We start from the raw sequence: 15,901 nt of genomic DNA, 5'->3' as shown, positions 1-15,901 counted from the left end.
ACTTAAAACATTTAAAAAGGTATTTTAATATCTATTGTTCCAGCAGTATCTATTCTGTACCATTTATACTCTATTAAGTGACATATTATAGGGTTTTAGAAGATAATAATCTGCAAAATGCAATAGTCAATGCCCAGGAAGAAATTATTAAAGTATATCACTACTGAAAACAAAGAACAATGGGTTAATGGGAACTAGAGGTTAGAAAAATTCTTTAAGGAGAGAAGCTATTACCCACTGGCATGTAATAAACTCCTTAGCAGATAATGTCTTGGGGAGGAAAGGTCTCAGAATTATAACACTGTGGTTAAAAATAAGCTGATGGTTCTTCAAAACAAAAGAACTGCTTTCACTTTAAAGACTGTCTGGAAAGGACATATCTTGAGGGAAAAAAATGCACGATGACTGTTTCCAACCACCCATTTATAAAAATAATAACTTTGTTTCTCAGTCTGTAGAAGCTATATACAAAAGCCTACTGGATAAAAAATCTTAGTGGAGAAAAGGAAATAATCAGCAGCTACAACTGGGGAGAGGTGTTACAGCTTAAAACTCAAAGCAAAGGCTTTGTATATTTACTGAATCCTGAGGGCAGAGATGGATTATTAAATTAATCTGGGACAGGTAATTATATATAAATATAGACTTTGCGTTTGTGCTGTGAAATACAATATGACTTAAGGAAGGTACCTGTAATTTAAATTTGGAAGCAAACATACTAGTCTGGTTAAGAGGAGAAAAGGAGAGAGAGGAGATGCAGAAAACGTGTGTGTGTATTTGTGCGTTTGCACACATAGAATGACAGAATGGGAAGGTTGGAAGGGACCACAGCGGGTCACATCTGGTCCAGCCTCCCTGCTCATGCAGGGTCATCACAGAGCACAAGGCACAGGATTGCATCCACACAGTTCTTGAGTATCTCCATTGAAGGAGACTCCACAGCCTCTCTGGGCAACCTGCTCCAGGGTGTGCTCACCCACACAGTAAAGGAGTTCTTCCTCATGTTCAGGTAGAACTTTCTGTGCATCAGTTTCTGCCCATTGCCTCTTGTCCTATTGTTCAGCACCACCAAGCAGAGCCTGGAAACATCCCTGTAGCACCCTCCTTTTAGACACTGACAGACATTGATGAGGTCCTATCTCAGTTGTCTCTTTTTGAGTCTGAACATGTAAAAGAGATGCTCCAGTCTGGTCATCATTTTTGTAGTGCTCCACTGGATCCATTCCACCAAGCTCCATCTCTCTTTGTCTTGAGGAGCCCAGAACTGGCCACAGCACTCCAGATGTGGCCTCACCAGAGCTGAGCAGAGGAGCAGCTGGAATGTTCTTCCTAATGCCCCCCAGGACACTGCTGGCTCATGGACAGCTTGGCGTCCACCAGGATTCCCAGGCCCCTCTCTGCAGAGCTGCTTTCAGCAGGTCACCCCCAGCCTGTCCTGGTGCAGGGACAGGTTATTTCTCCCTAGGGGCAGGACCCTACACTTGCCTTTGATGAATTTAAAAGTAATCCACTCTGCCCCTCCCCGTCCATCTGTCAAGGCACACATGCACATGTTTATTTGAAAGCTGTTATACCTTTCCAAAGCAAGTGGGTCAGTTATAATGAAGTGCAGTGAGTTTTGCATTTTGGTAAAGGAAGAGAAAAATTCCTGATGTCTTTCCATTTCCTTTTTCTTTCCTCTATCATTTGCTTAGATAATGAAGGCTTACTCTGATCAGAAATATGTTGTATTTTCAGGGGTGTCATCACTGTGAGAATAAAGACATAACTATAGATAAATTCAGGCTGGATGAAAATGACATAAAATGACAAGCCAGAGTGAAAATTGTCTGAGGAAATCAGAGGTAGGTTGTATTGGATAAATACAGTGAGATGGAAACAGTCAAGGCAAGAACAATGACCCTCAAACCCATTCCAGGGAATAAGGCAACGAAGGAATAAGCAGCAAAGCATCTTGCAAAGATATTGCAAACTATGAGTCAAAGAGCTAAGGAAAAATATTTTCCTAATAACATCCAGAGAGATTTAATTATATTAGAAAGCAGTCAAAGCTGGCACTGAAATAATCTCAACAATAATTATTTAGTAAATGTTATGTATTTTATTATAGTTTTATGACAGTTAATACTGATATGTCTAAGTAGTCTGTCTCACATTTATTACTCATTATATATTCTGTATAATTCCAAAGTACAGGTTGCCAACAATTTGGGTAATGAAAATGGTATTCTGGTTTTGTACACTGAGCATGATTTCCTCGATGTAACAGATAAAATAATATTATAACATATGCATATATTTCTGCCCAATGCAAGAAATATGTGCAGCCATAGAACTATCCATCCACAAAAAAATGCTACTAATCACAACCAACTCACACTAACTAAACTAAACTAATTGAGCTTTTACAGCTATGCACACCACTAGGCTTGAAAGCCATATTTGTTTGTTTTACTTTATCTTAGGGCACATAAAATCATGGTATTTGGCAGCATGGAATAAGGGACATTAAATCAGCTTTTATGCTGTTGTTAAGAAACCCATAGAGAATGGGATTCAAGCAGCAGGACATCATACCCAACAAATGGCATATGCAATATACTAATTTAAAGTGCCTGTTGGAAATGAGAGTGGCATTAAAATCTGTGACAATGTGGAAAAGGTGAAGAGGCATCCAGCTGAAGCCAAAAACTAGTATTAGCACTGTCAGTCTGCAGAAAACCCTCCTTGATCTTGTCTTAATTCTGATGATGGATTGGGATACTGTAATCATGTTCTGGATCTCTGTGTTTTCTTCTGGTTTCATTTCAAAACAGATAGGGATCCCAGGGATGAATTTACTGGAGGAAAAAAGCTGGCTTTTTTCTGTGTCAGAGGTTTCTGGGAGATCTCTGGAATGAGTATCCTGATGATGCCTTGAAATAGCTGGCATCACACTTGAAGTCTTTCTACTGTATCTTCTGTGGTGCCTTCTGCCAAAGGCACAGCTCCACCTGGAATATCTGGAGGGTTGAACCTGTGTGCCAGCACTCTTAGAGGGATGAAGAGTTAGGTTTATCATCTCCTTTTCTTCAAACTTGTTTTCCTTGTTTGACAGCCTAGCACCTATGCTCCTGCAGACGCTGGTGTGGCTGGCGGTCAGGCACGCCAGCGGCAGGATGTACTGCATGAACAGCAAGGCTATCGTGAAGGCGATCCTGTAGGAATCAGAAGGCCAGGACTCGATGCACAGCAGCCTGTTCTCCAGTCCCTCTAAATTCAGAGTTTTGCTGAGGTCCACGGTTTTATGGAAAACTGGCAGAGGGGAGCAAATTGTGAAGCCAAAGGCCCAAATGATCACTATTAAGAAATAGCCTTGTTTTGCTGTGAGATTGCTGGAGAGGGGATACTTTATCATACGGTACCTGACTGCAGCAATAGATATTAACATCAAAGTGGAAACTAGGACTGAGGCACACTGGAGGAAGGGCATTACATGGCACATGACAGTGCCAAACATCCATTGGTCAAGCAGGACAGATGTCAGCGTGAAAGGTGAACAAAACAGCACAACCAAGATGTCAGAAAAGGCCAAGTTTCCAATGAGAATGTTTATTACTGTCTTCTGCTTGCACTTTAGTAGGGCCATTAGTATAAGTAGATTTCCCACAAAGCCAGCCAGACTTATAAGTGTGTACAGCCCAATGAGAAAGTACTGCATGTCATCAACGCTACTCTTATAGTCTTCCCAGGCAGAAAAATTCTTTGTTGCAGCAGAAGTGTTCTTGCTACGTGTGCTGTTGTTACGGTCTTTGAATTCTAAATCCATTTTACAGTCCTGCTTAGAACGAGAAAGGCATTAATTAGCATCTGAAGAAATTATGATATTGCTGTTAATCAGAATGTAAAAATACATAAATGTACCTTTTACCTCAATGCAAATAAATTACTATTGATGTTAGTCTACTGTGAGGCAGATAATTTCAGGTCAATATGAATTAGCTAAGTAGGTTTTATCATTTGGTGTTCAGCACTGCTAGGCCTCCTACCTAGATGCTCACATGGGAGAATGACAGTTTACAGGTCTGCATTATGATGCTGCCTTTTAACTGTGTTCTGCTGCAGAACATATTGTCAGGCTTTCCACGAGGGAACAGTTAGCTACAAAAGCAATACACCTCGAGTCGGTGAGATTACTCATGTGAATAACAGCCCATTGATATGAGTAAGGAAATTACAGTCACCATCTGGGCAGATGGCTAATCATTATATCATTGCAAATTATAAAGAAGGTAACCTGAAAATGCATATGCATAACTGCAGTAGTATTTCTTACCTTGCTAGTAGACAACTAACACAAAATAGGTGAGAGCTTTCAAAAAGGATCAGGAAATCCACTGTCAGTAATCCAAGATGGAATTCCTGATGTGGTGTGTGTAGAAAACATCTTCTACTAAGTGCTGAATATAGTTTAACTGTGCTCAAGAAGAAAGGAAAATTAAAAAACACCTAAAGTAATTGGATGTAATATAGAGAGGACAGTGTTAACTGAAAGCAAACTCCACACAGCCATTTGAAAATTCAGTGAACTGCTACTTATTCAGCACAGAATCATCTAGTGTTAAACCTAGCTCAGCACAAAGTTATTCTGCCTACTGAATCTTCACATATTAGTCTTCATTTTAGAACAAACAGAAAGACATGAGAATTCAGTTCAAACCTCCATTTATCTTAAACACTTGCATGTACTAGAGTTTCAAAGTCAAAATTCCCCAGAGTGCCAACATACAAAACTGCTTAATGTTTAGAAATCTTGCATAAGAGAAAACAAAAAAAGGCCTACAAACCCAAAGCATATGTCAATACAGCAGAAGGCTGTATCTGTCACCTGAAAAAGGCAGGGCTCTTCAAGACTGTAGCATTCCTTAGTGAGCACTACCATGCTGACATTTTCAAAGTGTAATAATATTATTTGGCTCCCTCGACACATGCAGATGTGCTCCTTCCTTCACATCATGTGTGTTCCTATCGTTATGGTTTGAGCCAAAGGGCAGCTCAAACCTTAAAACAACCTGAGAATGTTCACTCACTGTATTGTGATGTGAAGGTCCTCCAAGTAAGAGTAGAAATATATATATGAAAAGATCTTGCAGGTAATATGTTGGAAAGAGGTGAAAAGAAGTCAGCCTTCCCAATTTGCCTCAATGTTAAAGTGCTTTTTAACAGCTAAAACTGAATTAAGAAATTAATACATGAAATTAGATAAACAAAATATTACAATTGTGTGTATATGAGCAGAGAGGCATTAATGCATATTATTTCTGTTCAGTTTCTTCTAGTCTTTAATGATATGGTGGAAAACCATATAACAGACAAGTAGTGATATCTGAGTCTACATTTGCCTCTAGACCAACTTGAAAGGAGCAGACTAGAGATTCGGTAAGTGATCTAATCTCTCTATTTCTACATTGATACAATCAGAAGTTTTCATTTTGATTTCTCTTTATACAACTCTAAGCTCATTAAGTAAATAGTTTTTTATTTAATTTTTCTGAGCTAATTTCTGAGTTGCTACTAACTAACTGAAAATGGTATGTGCACCACAGTGACTTTCCAAATCTGCTGAAATTTCTGCTACATAACTTTTTCTGCCCTGGATAAGGTAAAATAATGCTATGAATAAGACCAAGGAACAAAATTTTATGTAGTGTTATGTTGTAACATGTTTAATAAATTAATGTTTACTTAATTCTTCTTGAAGGTTTAAGTGAAAGATTGTTACCAGTTTCTGTGGATTTTTACACCTCCACATAAAGCTCTTGCAGTATGGATTTAGCAGAAGGATTCATTGTGTTTTTAATACAAATTGTGTCTTTAAAAACAAAAAGCAAATATGGTGGTTTTCTGAAGCAGACATATTTTGTTGGGATGCATCAGTACTGAGGAAGTCCATCATGGGCTTACCAGCTCTATTCCTTCTGTGCTATGGCTGCCCTCTAACTCAGGTGATAGACAAACTCTTCCCTACCACGTGTCTTCATTTCCATGAGGAAGGAGCACTGGAAGAAGTCACAACATGATCTCTTCAAACCCTGGCTGGACACCTAGGGCACCAAAAATGTCTGTGGAGCATAGAAACCCCTTATACACCATCTTCCTGTAGTCACAGTTTCAGAGTGACAGCAAAACAGAGAGGGGAGGAATAACAGTATAATCTACTGGTTTCAACAGACAACTGCTGTGCTGACACAGGTTCCCTTTGCAAAATGCCCAAAGAGAATTTTATTTTAATTTTGGATGTGTAAAAAGAAAGCAGGCTTTCCCCCCTAATTTCAAAATATGCTAAGTAGATCTCTTGCTCTCTGGGGTTTTTCTCCTGCTCAAAAAGAAACAAGTTGTTGTCAGTCTGAGTGCCAGCAGCAGTAAAGATGTAAACAGAAGTTTTCCTCCCATATCATTGATCTCTAGTCCCCAAACTCATCTTAGCATGCCACCGATTTCACAGGGCTGTGTGCACTTATTGGCATTTATCTTCCTGCTTTGTTTTAACAGCTGTTCCTGTTCTCAGAGATTGGCTCACCCTCCCTTATGTTGGTTGGTCAATCCTGGTGTAGCACATGGCTGTAACTTTCAGGGAAATGGAAATTCCCAGAAATCCCACTGTGGAAAACAGAATTAAGTAATACAGCCCCTTTTCAAAACCTTCGCCTCATATTTGAAGTGTATTTCTAAACTAAATGCGCGACAGTGCCAGGGTGGCTTGCACCTGTTTTCAAAACTCAGATTTAGTTAATCTGAAGGTACCTGCTGGAGGTTTTCTAGCTGTCAGCTCCAAATGTTGGATCACTTTCACCTCCTGCATCTATCAGTCAAGCAAACGAGGTCCCCGTTCTGTAATGCTGGTCTGGACATCGCACATTCCTGACTGTGCTCAGCTACACCTGTGGGAGCTCTGCATGGGCTTGCCCAGGTCTCCTGTAGTTTCACTGGAATGCTTGAGGCAGGAGGCTAGGATGCTCAAGGAAGTAGAGACTGCAGTTTTGTGACAGGATCCAAGGTGGATTCGAATATTTACTGTAAGAGTCAAATGATTGCAGTTAGCATTTAGCTGAGTTAGAGGCCCCAGATAATCTGTGCTAATTTAAAAGGATTAACATCTTATACTTAACATCATTTTTTCACTTAAAGCTGTTGTTTAAATTACAAATTCCCTAAATCATAATTTAGGACAGTTAATAGGCTGGATATTTCTATTTCTCTATATATTTAAAGGGAAATTTTCAAGAGCACAAAAGTTAGTCAGGCAACCATCATCCTCTAAAGGCAATTGTTTTTTCCGGAAATGTTCTTTCAATTAGATGAGATACTTATATTAAGGTTTATTCATGGATAAGAGCTTATATCCCACAATATTAATACCTATTAAGTTATCTCTGACTGGCTGGCCCTTGTACAGTCCAGTTTAATCCCTGCAACAGGGCAATTAACCTTTATAGCTGTGAACAATTTACAGTCTTGGATGACCTTTCTCTATGTTAAAAGAAGAAAAAAAAAACAACCAAAAAAACCCCGCAAAAAATCCCAAAAACAACCCCCCCCAAACTCCATGATGAAAACATACAGGGAGGAAGCACATTGTGTAAATTTTTAAGTACAACTTTTCTGCCCTCATAATACTGGAAAAATATCAAGACTGCACAGAAAAAGTCAGTGAAGGTTTTTAAGCATCCACACAGATGTAAATAGTTAATATGAGTGGCCGTTACTGCATGACCACCAAAGCTTTAGGAAAGCACTGAGCTGTGTTGTTACATCCTGAGAAATAATACCCTCACATCAATACAGACTGAGATAACATCTGAGACAAAATCTGAAACCGCTCAAGTGTTGCTTTCACTACACAAGCTAAGGATAAAAAGCTGCTGATTCTCGTGTTCTAGTTCATAATGTGCAACAGCAAAAACTAGCCTGAGAGCCTGGAAGAATTCAACAGATTGAAATTACTTCAGAAGTTAAAAAAACCCCGATTTTTCCACACATTAATGGTATGCGTATTTCTCTGAATCAACAAAAGAACTACAACATTATCCCGGAAAACAAGAATACAACTTCCCAAATTACGCCAAAGCCAACTAATAAGATTGTATGTCCAGCTCCAAGGAAATGCTATGAAACATAATGGGCTATTCGCTGGCCAGAACAGAAAACTTGAAACGCCTGGCTACATTTTTTTTTTTCCAGGGAGCACAGCAACTCCTGGCTCGCAAATCACCAAACCACCCCAAAACGGGAACGACTGATATTTTTGCCCTTCCACGCCTCCCTTGGGAACCACTCTGCACCGCTCCGCGTCCGAAACCGCGCGCCCCTTCTCAGCCCGAGCCCCGGGCGCCCCGCGGCCGCCGCGACACCGCCGCCCGCGGCAGGGCTGGTGCGCTCCCTCATCCCCGCGACACCGCCGCCCGCGGCAGGGCTGGTGCGCTCCCTCATCCCCGCGACACCGCCACCCGCGGCAGGGCTGGTGCGCTCCCTCATCCCCGCGACACCGCCACCCGCGGCAGGGCTGGTGCGCTCCCTCATCCCCGCGACACCGCCACCCGCGGCAGGGCTGGTGCGCTCCCTCATCCCCGCGACACCGCCACCCGCGGCAGGGCTGGTGCGCTCCCTCATCCCCGCGCACTTGGTGCCAGGGCGGGGCCCCGCGCAAACTTGCGCGGCCGCCCGGCGAGGGGAGGGGAGCTGAGCTGCGCTGAGCTGAGCAGAACCGACCTGAGCCGAGCCGAGCTGAGCCGAACGAGCCCACCGTGGCGGCTCCGCGCCCGCCCTGCGTTACCTGCGCGCGTGTCCCGCTGCGGGCGTCCCGCGGCGAGGAGGGGCCGCGGGGGCGGCGCGGGCGCGGCGAGGCGGCGGCTCCGGTCCGCACTCACGGCTCCGGTCCGCACTCACGGCTCCGGTCAGCGCTCACGGCTCCGGTTCGGGCTCACGGCTCCGGTTCGGGCTCACGGCTCCGGTCAGCGCTCACGGCTCCGGTTCGCGCTCAGGGCTCCGGTCCGCACTCACGGCTCCGGTCCGCACTCACGGCTCCGGTCCGCGCTCACGGCTCTGGCACGGGCGGGCGGAGCGCGGCTCCGAGGAAACGGAGGGAGGCGCGCAGCCCCCAGGGCTGGCGGCGCATCTTACGGGGTCGGGTCCCGGGGCTGGGGATGCCGCCGTCCGTGCCGCACCCGCCGCCCGCTCGGCTGAGCTGGGGCTGGGGCTGCAGCGGGGGCGCATTTCGGGAGGCCGCTGCAGGCAGCCCTGGAGCCCGGTATTTCAGCGCCGCGCGGTGTGACAATCAGAGTTTCCATGGAAATGCAGCGAGACGGTAAATACACCTCGCCGGTGCTGAGGGGATGCTCTCAGTGCCTCACCCGGCACTCAGGGCACGGCGTTTTGCGGAGGTGAAACGCGCTGCGAGTATCGGGACACAGCGAGGCGCGAGCACAGACAGGCAATCGCAGAGAGCTGGTCAGAGCTCCCCTCGCTTCGGCTGGAGCAGGGCTCCGCAGGATTTTATCCCTGCTACTCAAGTACCCTTTAATGTTTATTTTAGAACAGGTGGAAGGGAATGGTTTTCCCCCAAACAGTTTTCCTCGCTGAGCTGAGTTCGGTTTTTACAGAGCAAAATATCTGAAGGGTGGTTTTAATTTTATCTGAACAATCAGTGAGAAAGCAGGGCATTTTCTTATGTGAGCAATATTTTAAAGCCTAAAAGCTGTTGGGTATGTCATAGTACAAAGCATGAAAAGACAAACTCTGCTACTCTCACCAGCTGTTATCTTCTAGCACAAGAAGAATCATTGATCATAGTCCTATTACAGAGCTACAGCAGAACTCAGTGACATGCGGGTCCCTGGGACCACAAGTGGCAGAATCTGACACAGAAATGTAATGACTTTCCCATTTGCTAAAGTGCTACTTTGACAGTTGATATTAACACAGCACTGCAGAAAAGCTGTCCCTATAATTAGGCTGTGAAAGACTGTACCATATAAAGACAAAACAACTGGATTAATCATATTGTAAAATAACCTTTGAAAAGTCCAGGTAGGTTCCTTATTTAACTTGGGTATTGTGAAAATACTCATTGAGCCATCCAGGAACAAATAATCTTCATCTTCAGGAGATGAGCTCAGGATGGTAAAGAAGATTTCACCCTCTCTTCTTTTGAAGATTTCGTCCCATCTTCTTTTGCCTGCTTCTGCATAATTCACCACCCACTGCTGGTGAATCACTGCATGTGCAAGGGGAGCACAGGGAGCTGCCAGGTGGAAATGACGTGCCAATCCATCTCATGGTATTAACACAACCCTCCTGTTCGTCACAATGGAGAACAGAATTAATCCTTTTTAGGCCTGAGTAGCTGTTCTTAGCATTTTTGACCATCTTCCCACCTAACACTGATGGCTTTGAAGCCTTTCACGCAAATTTTTGACCTATAGATAGAAACCCACTATGGCTCTAACACATGATGGGCACATGAACACGTTCCCTATTTCTCTTGTTCCAGGAGAGCTTCCAACATTGCTGGCCCCACTGCTTGAAGTGAAAGGTCTCTCCTGGAAAAAGTGAAGTTTTAAAGACACTACATCTTTCTATGGAAACTGCTGGCTACAGCAGACTGATAGTGTGTTTTACAAGTAGTCTAAATTTGCTGGCAGAGCCCAGTGGGAAATTAAAGTTTCTTATATTGCACAAGTGTGATTTATGTGGGATGCCATAGTACCTTCATAAAGGTACAAACAGCCTACCATCGTGTTAAGCCATTTCTAAGGTCACCTAGTACAGTTTCCCAAGGAGCCTCCAGAAAATTTATGCGTCTTAGCAAGAGTAGTCAGTAAGACAAGTATTCCCTCCTCAAAGCAATTCTCTCTAAGAAGAAAATATTCTACTTTTTTTTTGTTTATTGTCTTATTTTAAAAGCCTGTAATGTATTGTACAGGTGTGAGATTATTTGTTTTATTCCCCACAGACCTGTAAATAACACCACATTTTCCTCAACTGTGTCTGTACATTTCATCCCTGATACTTGCACACATCAGAGACAATTGCTATCCAGATCATTATAATTTTTCCTTTTCCACTGTTTGTGTCCTTCTGTCTTGCCAGTAATACTACTGAATAATGAAATCAATAATCTAGAGATAGAAAAGGTATGGCCATTAGAGATATCAAATGTCAGGAGTGACAGCAGATCACAGTACAGGTTCCCTAGAGACCAGCTACTATATCATTGTTGAAACCACAAAGGAGTCCTTGAGGAAGTAAGAGATGGTGATGATGAAAGGTACCTCCTCTGGGGGAGCTGGGGAAAAATGGTGCCTCAGAGAGAGAAGGCTGGGATTCCTGAGTCAGAAGCATACAAGAGAAAATACAAGAGAAAACTCTGTGTCTATATGAATTCAAATTAGTTTTGTCATGTTTCTTACTGCAGTCCCAAGTGTATCTTTCTTTTGGGGGAATCATTCCAATATCCTAGAAAATTTTGCCTCTAAAGGCAAACTGTGGAAGATATGAAGACTCAAATCCCTAATGGAAATCCGTGAGAACTGATAAATGCCACAAAACCAAAGGTCTAAAGCACCTAATATCCAGTTCCTCAGCATGCAGTCAATCATAAAAGTCAAAGTTTGTCATGAGACAAAGTCTAATGTTATTGTAAAGTCTGCTACCAATCCATGGGCAAAACAGTTTAAGCGGTCGGACATAGCTGCTACAGAATTTGAGAGATTTTGTGAGATACATATAAAGCATTTGTGTTGGTTAAAATTCTTCACCCAACCACTTCATGCCCAGAAAAATTCTAATAAAACACTAGGAAAAATACCACCAATGTCTGGCTTCTGTAAGGTCCATCCCTTCCACAGATTCTTAGCTTGCATAAAGCAGCAAGCCTTGGACTTCTGAGAAGGTGGCAGTGGTTGAGATGTCTGTGCAATGAAAGGCAGGACACCCGAGGGCTAGCTTATAAAATACTTCCAAGACTGAGCCTGTATTTAATAAGTTTTGCTTCCTAACGTGCCATCACATTTTTTGGCTGGTGTTATACACATTGACCTGTCTGAATGTTCACATGTGGGGCCTATTTCTGCTTCATCTGAAGCCAGATGAGAGCTTTTGTATGAGTGTATAGGAGTTTGAATCCTGAATAGACACCCTGGGGTGCCCATAGCAGAAAACATGACTTAGTATTTTAGCCAGGTGGGCATAATTTAGGTTATAGCTCAAGCAGCCTTTAAGCAATACTTCATGTGATCAGGATAGATTTTCATTAGTCAGCTTGGCTGTATTGTTGAAAATGGAACTGTAGCAGCAAGACTGTCAGCAGAGATGAACCACATAATCATTCATGCAGCGTTTTTGGGTTTGTGACATTAGCAGTCAAATGAAGTATTGTTATGTTTGGTGTCAGATGCAGTTATGTCAGAATAAACATGTTCTTAGCCAAAGAGAGAATTTGCTGCAATTCAAATTACACTCAACAGCAAAAGGCCTATTTAGTCTGCTGATGACAGAATTTGCCCCAAGGACCATGAGTTCCCTTATCTTTGAACAGAGTAGTGTGAAATGCAATTATTTCAATGGCACTGATGTTCATTATTAAAATATAAAACCAATAAAAAATAAAGTTAAAAAACCCCTTCAGAGAGTGTTTCCATTTATTTCCATAGTGGTGACTTCAGTTTGAACAGAAGAGACAAATGATCCTCCTGGTGTTCTTTCACTTACTGGATTTTAAATTTTAGGGAGGGATTGCATTGGCTGAACACACGAAGATACATTACAATAAAAACAACAGCCTCATTTTATGAAATGTTTTCTGAGTTTTGCAGTGAGAAAAAATTTTAATGGATTTAAATCTTAGTCTATTTTTTCTATATGTTTTTTAAAAAACATCTAATTCCCTTCTCAATGGTTTTCCTTCAAAGCATTTCTGTATTCTTTTACTCAAGCTGTTCTATTTCCTTAATTGAAATCCTTGTGTTCTGTTTATTGTACTTACTCTCTTTTTGCAATGTCATGCCTTCACACAAACAAACACATGCATACAAAGTCATCCAATCCAGGGTGCCTTTGATGTACTGAAAAAATTATTCCCTGGAAGAGGATAATCTTTAACACAATGGTTATCTTGCTACTCCAGTGTTCTCATGTCCTGAGAGTCATCATCAATAAAATAAGAGTTATAAGGAATTATTTGACATCTTTGTGAGCTTGGGGCTCCAGATGGAGACCATCAGCTTGGTGTTGAGACTGGAGATGCACAGAATAGCCAGGACCTGCTAATGCCAGATTTTCCCATGGAGCATATTCGATGCACAAAATGTATTTTATTCACAATGGAATAATGGAAAGTTTGAAAAGAATCAGCATCTGTTTATTAATTTAGAGTGATTAATTTTTACTGTTCACATGTATTAGTGCTCACATGTATGTGAAATGCTTCAGAGAAGACTGATATAGCTCCAACTGATTTAGTCATCTGAGGTGAACACACAACAGTTATGATGAAGCAGAAAGCTTGTAACAAGGCTGGGGTTATAGTGTCTGTGCACATATATATATATATATATATATATATATATATACATATATATATATGTGTGTGTGTATGTATTTAAGTAAATACACTTGTATGGAACATGTGTTTGAGAGACTCAGGGACCAAGGCAGTGCTTTCCATTGCTCTACACACATGCTGTTCAATGCCTGGCCTTGCATCTGTCTGCAGTGTGAGTAATCCCATGGATATTTGTTGTTATCACTGTGAGTTCAGGTCACTGAGTGATATGTAGGCTCTATTTTTGATCTTTTATAGGTAATTATTATATTTGCATGGTATAACAGAGGCATTGTGAGGTTTGCTTTGCCCATGTTTATGCAATGTTTGAAATTCCTATATGTATTAACCATTAAAAAGTGAAGTATTATGAATCACTTAATTTGCTGCTGAAATGGAGATCCTCATGACTAACAACAAAATGGAGGAGAAAGATCATATGTATCTGAATATTCCGACATTTCTGAAAAATTGGCATTTAGTAAATGAATGGCTCTGTGGTACATCATTTAAATCTAAATCTAGAATAGGATGGTGAGAAACAAAGGCAAAATTCAAAACTCTCTACATCTCTGTCTTCCCAAGCTCAGCATCACTCTTGTCTCCCAACTGCTCTCTATTCCCACCCCTCTGAGTGGTGCAGGGGGACAGGGAATGGGAATTCTGGTCAGTTCATCACCCTTTTTCTCTGCCTCTCCTTCCTTGTCATGATGTTCCCCTGCTCCATCACGGGTTCTTCCCATGGGTTTCAGTCCTTCAGGAACAGACTGTTCCTGTGTGGCTCCTCTGTGGACCACAGCATGGATATCTGCTCCTACCATGGTCCTGCATGAGCTGTCAGGGAGCAACTTTCATCACCAAGGTTCTCACCACAGGCTGTGGCGGGGAGGAATCTCTGCTCTGGCCAGCAGTGGGTGCATTTTGGAGTCAGATGAAAATGGTTCCGGTCGTGGAACAACGAGTACAAGAGTACAACGTGGGTGTACTCTTCTCACAAAAGCCACCCCTGCAGCTCTCCAGCTTGCCATGTAAACTCAGGTCTCTTATTCTGAACTGGTCTTAAAAAGGTATCTCTGCCTTGGATACCTGTTAGCAGAGTACAACAATTTTGTATCACATAATGCTCATTATAATTTTTAAATAGCTGCCTTGACCATATGGGTAAGAACATTACAAGGAAGTAGTGAGAACATTCTGGCATTAAAAAAAAACCAAACAACAAAGCTTTTACTCTGCCTAGCAATACATCTATTGCCCTTAAAAATATCTTTATAGGACACTGTGGATATATCATTCCACATCCAAAGCCATGAGAAGTCTCAGTTGTACATGTCCAAGAGTGTCACTGCTTCAGACAGAAATATGCTCTTTATGAGACCTTCAGCTTGGATCCCTGCCTGAGCGTACCCACTTTTGCTCTGCTCAAAGGCACATATGCTAATGACCTACATAGGACTGGAGTTCTTGAGAGGCATTGTATACAGCCTGCACTTTCCTTCTGGCTGCTGCTCTTAAAATGTCAGCAGCACCACAGCTACTGGCTTATAGCAGCCTTGCAGTGTGCCTGCAGTTGTCTTTCTTTCATCGAGGACTGCAATTACAATGCAGTTGAGCCAAGTGCCTGTAAATACAGTGCAAACATCAGCCTTATGCTGGGTTCTGAAATCTTCCTGTGTGGCTTCTTCTACAAAAAATTGTAACAATCAATGATTCTGTGCAACTAATTTTTTTAACTATAATTAGGCTGGTTTCTCAGTTGAGAGTTATTCATGACACAACAGTGTTGCCATATAATAGATGCATGCCTGTGGGTAAGAATGTGAGAGCATGCAACTCCTTACACAGGAAAATTCAATCTGGGACCTTGGACAAATTAGGGAACTTCTGTTTTCCAATAAATACAAACTCCTATTACAGTCTGCAGTTTTTGTCAAGGCATTTTCAAAGTGTTTCTTACATTTGTCTGGGTAACTTCTCACAGACTTCCCAATTTACTGTGTCTTTTATGCCCATTAAAGAGGATCAGGGCAGTGCTTTTTGTGAGTGAGACAGCAAGATGTTTCAGGAACTTGACATTTCTTATTCGTCCAGTCATTGCTATTCATGATAAATGCAAAGTAGAAGTTAGCTGTACTGGTTTAAGAGGCCAAACCCAAACTTTGTAACTTGCTCCTTATGCTGAAAATTGCTTCCTCGTCTCCTTTCTAACAGGACTTCTAATAGGAGTTTCTATTTCCATCTTTAGTTTGGCCACAAGATGGCAATAACTTGCAGACAAAATGGAACAGGCAGACCGATTTGAAACTGTCTCCCTTCCTGAGC

General features: G+C 42.1%; 1 protein-coding gene across 7 annotated transcripts; it reads right to left on the bottom strand.

Moving 5' to 3' along the window:
* Positions 1–2,078: 2,078 nt before the first annotated feature.
* NPY5R (neuropeptide Y receptor Y5) lies at positions 2,079–8,952 on the bottom strand. 7 transcript variants are annotated; one of them, XM_071431993.1, is made up of 4 exons: positions 8,813–8,952; positions 6,784–7,053; positions 5,944–6,038; positions 2,079–3,817 (listed from the first exon to the last, which is right to left on the bottom strand). In XM_071431993.1, exon 4 carries the CDS (start codon positions 3,806–3,808, stop codon positions 2,477–2,479), a length of 1,332 nt encoding a protein of 443 aa, XP_071288094.1. In that variant the 5' UTR covers positions 3,809–3,817; positions 5,944–6,038; positions 6,784–7,053; positions 8,813–8,952; the 3' UTR covers positions 2,079–2,476. The 7 variants fall into 7 exon arrangements, with proteins under 7 accessions (XP_071288094.1, XP_071288095.1, XP_071288090.1 ...); XM_071431994.1 differs by having other exon boundaries at positions 2,079–3,820; positions 5,944–6,083; positions 8,749–8,888; XM_071431989.1 differs by having other exon boundaries at positions 5,944–6,083; positions 8,749–8,888.
* Positions 8,953–15,901: the final 6,949 nt, after the last annotated feature.

The sequence above is a fragment of the Agelaius tricolor genome, unplaced genomic scaffold (assembly GCF_023055355.1).
Source record: "Agelaius tricolor isolate 1412-34295 unplaced genomic scaffold, bAgeTri1.0.p SCAF_8, whole genome shotgun sequence".
Classification (NCBI taxonomy): domain Eukaryota; kingdom Metazoa; phylum Chordata; class Aves; order Passeriformes; family Icteridae; genus Agelaius; species Agelaius tricolor.
The sequence above is the reverse complement of the archived record's forward strand: the minus strand, read 5'-3'. Positions and strand labels throughout refer to the sequence as shown.

Bases quoted from the DNA above. Each gene is read 5' to 3' on its own strand.
- NPY5R (XM_071431993.1), bottom strand. From the start codon at position 3,808: ATGGATTTAGAATTCAAAGACCGTAACAACAGCACACGTAGCAAGAAC.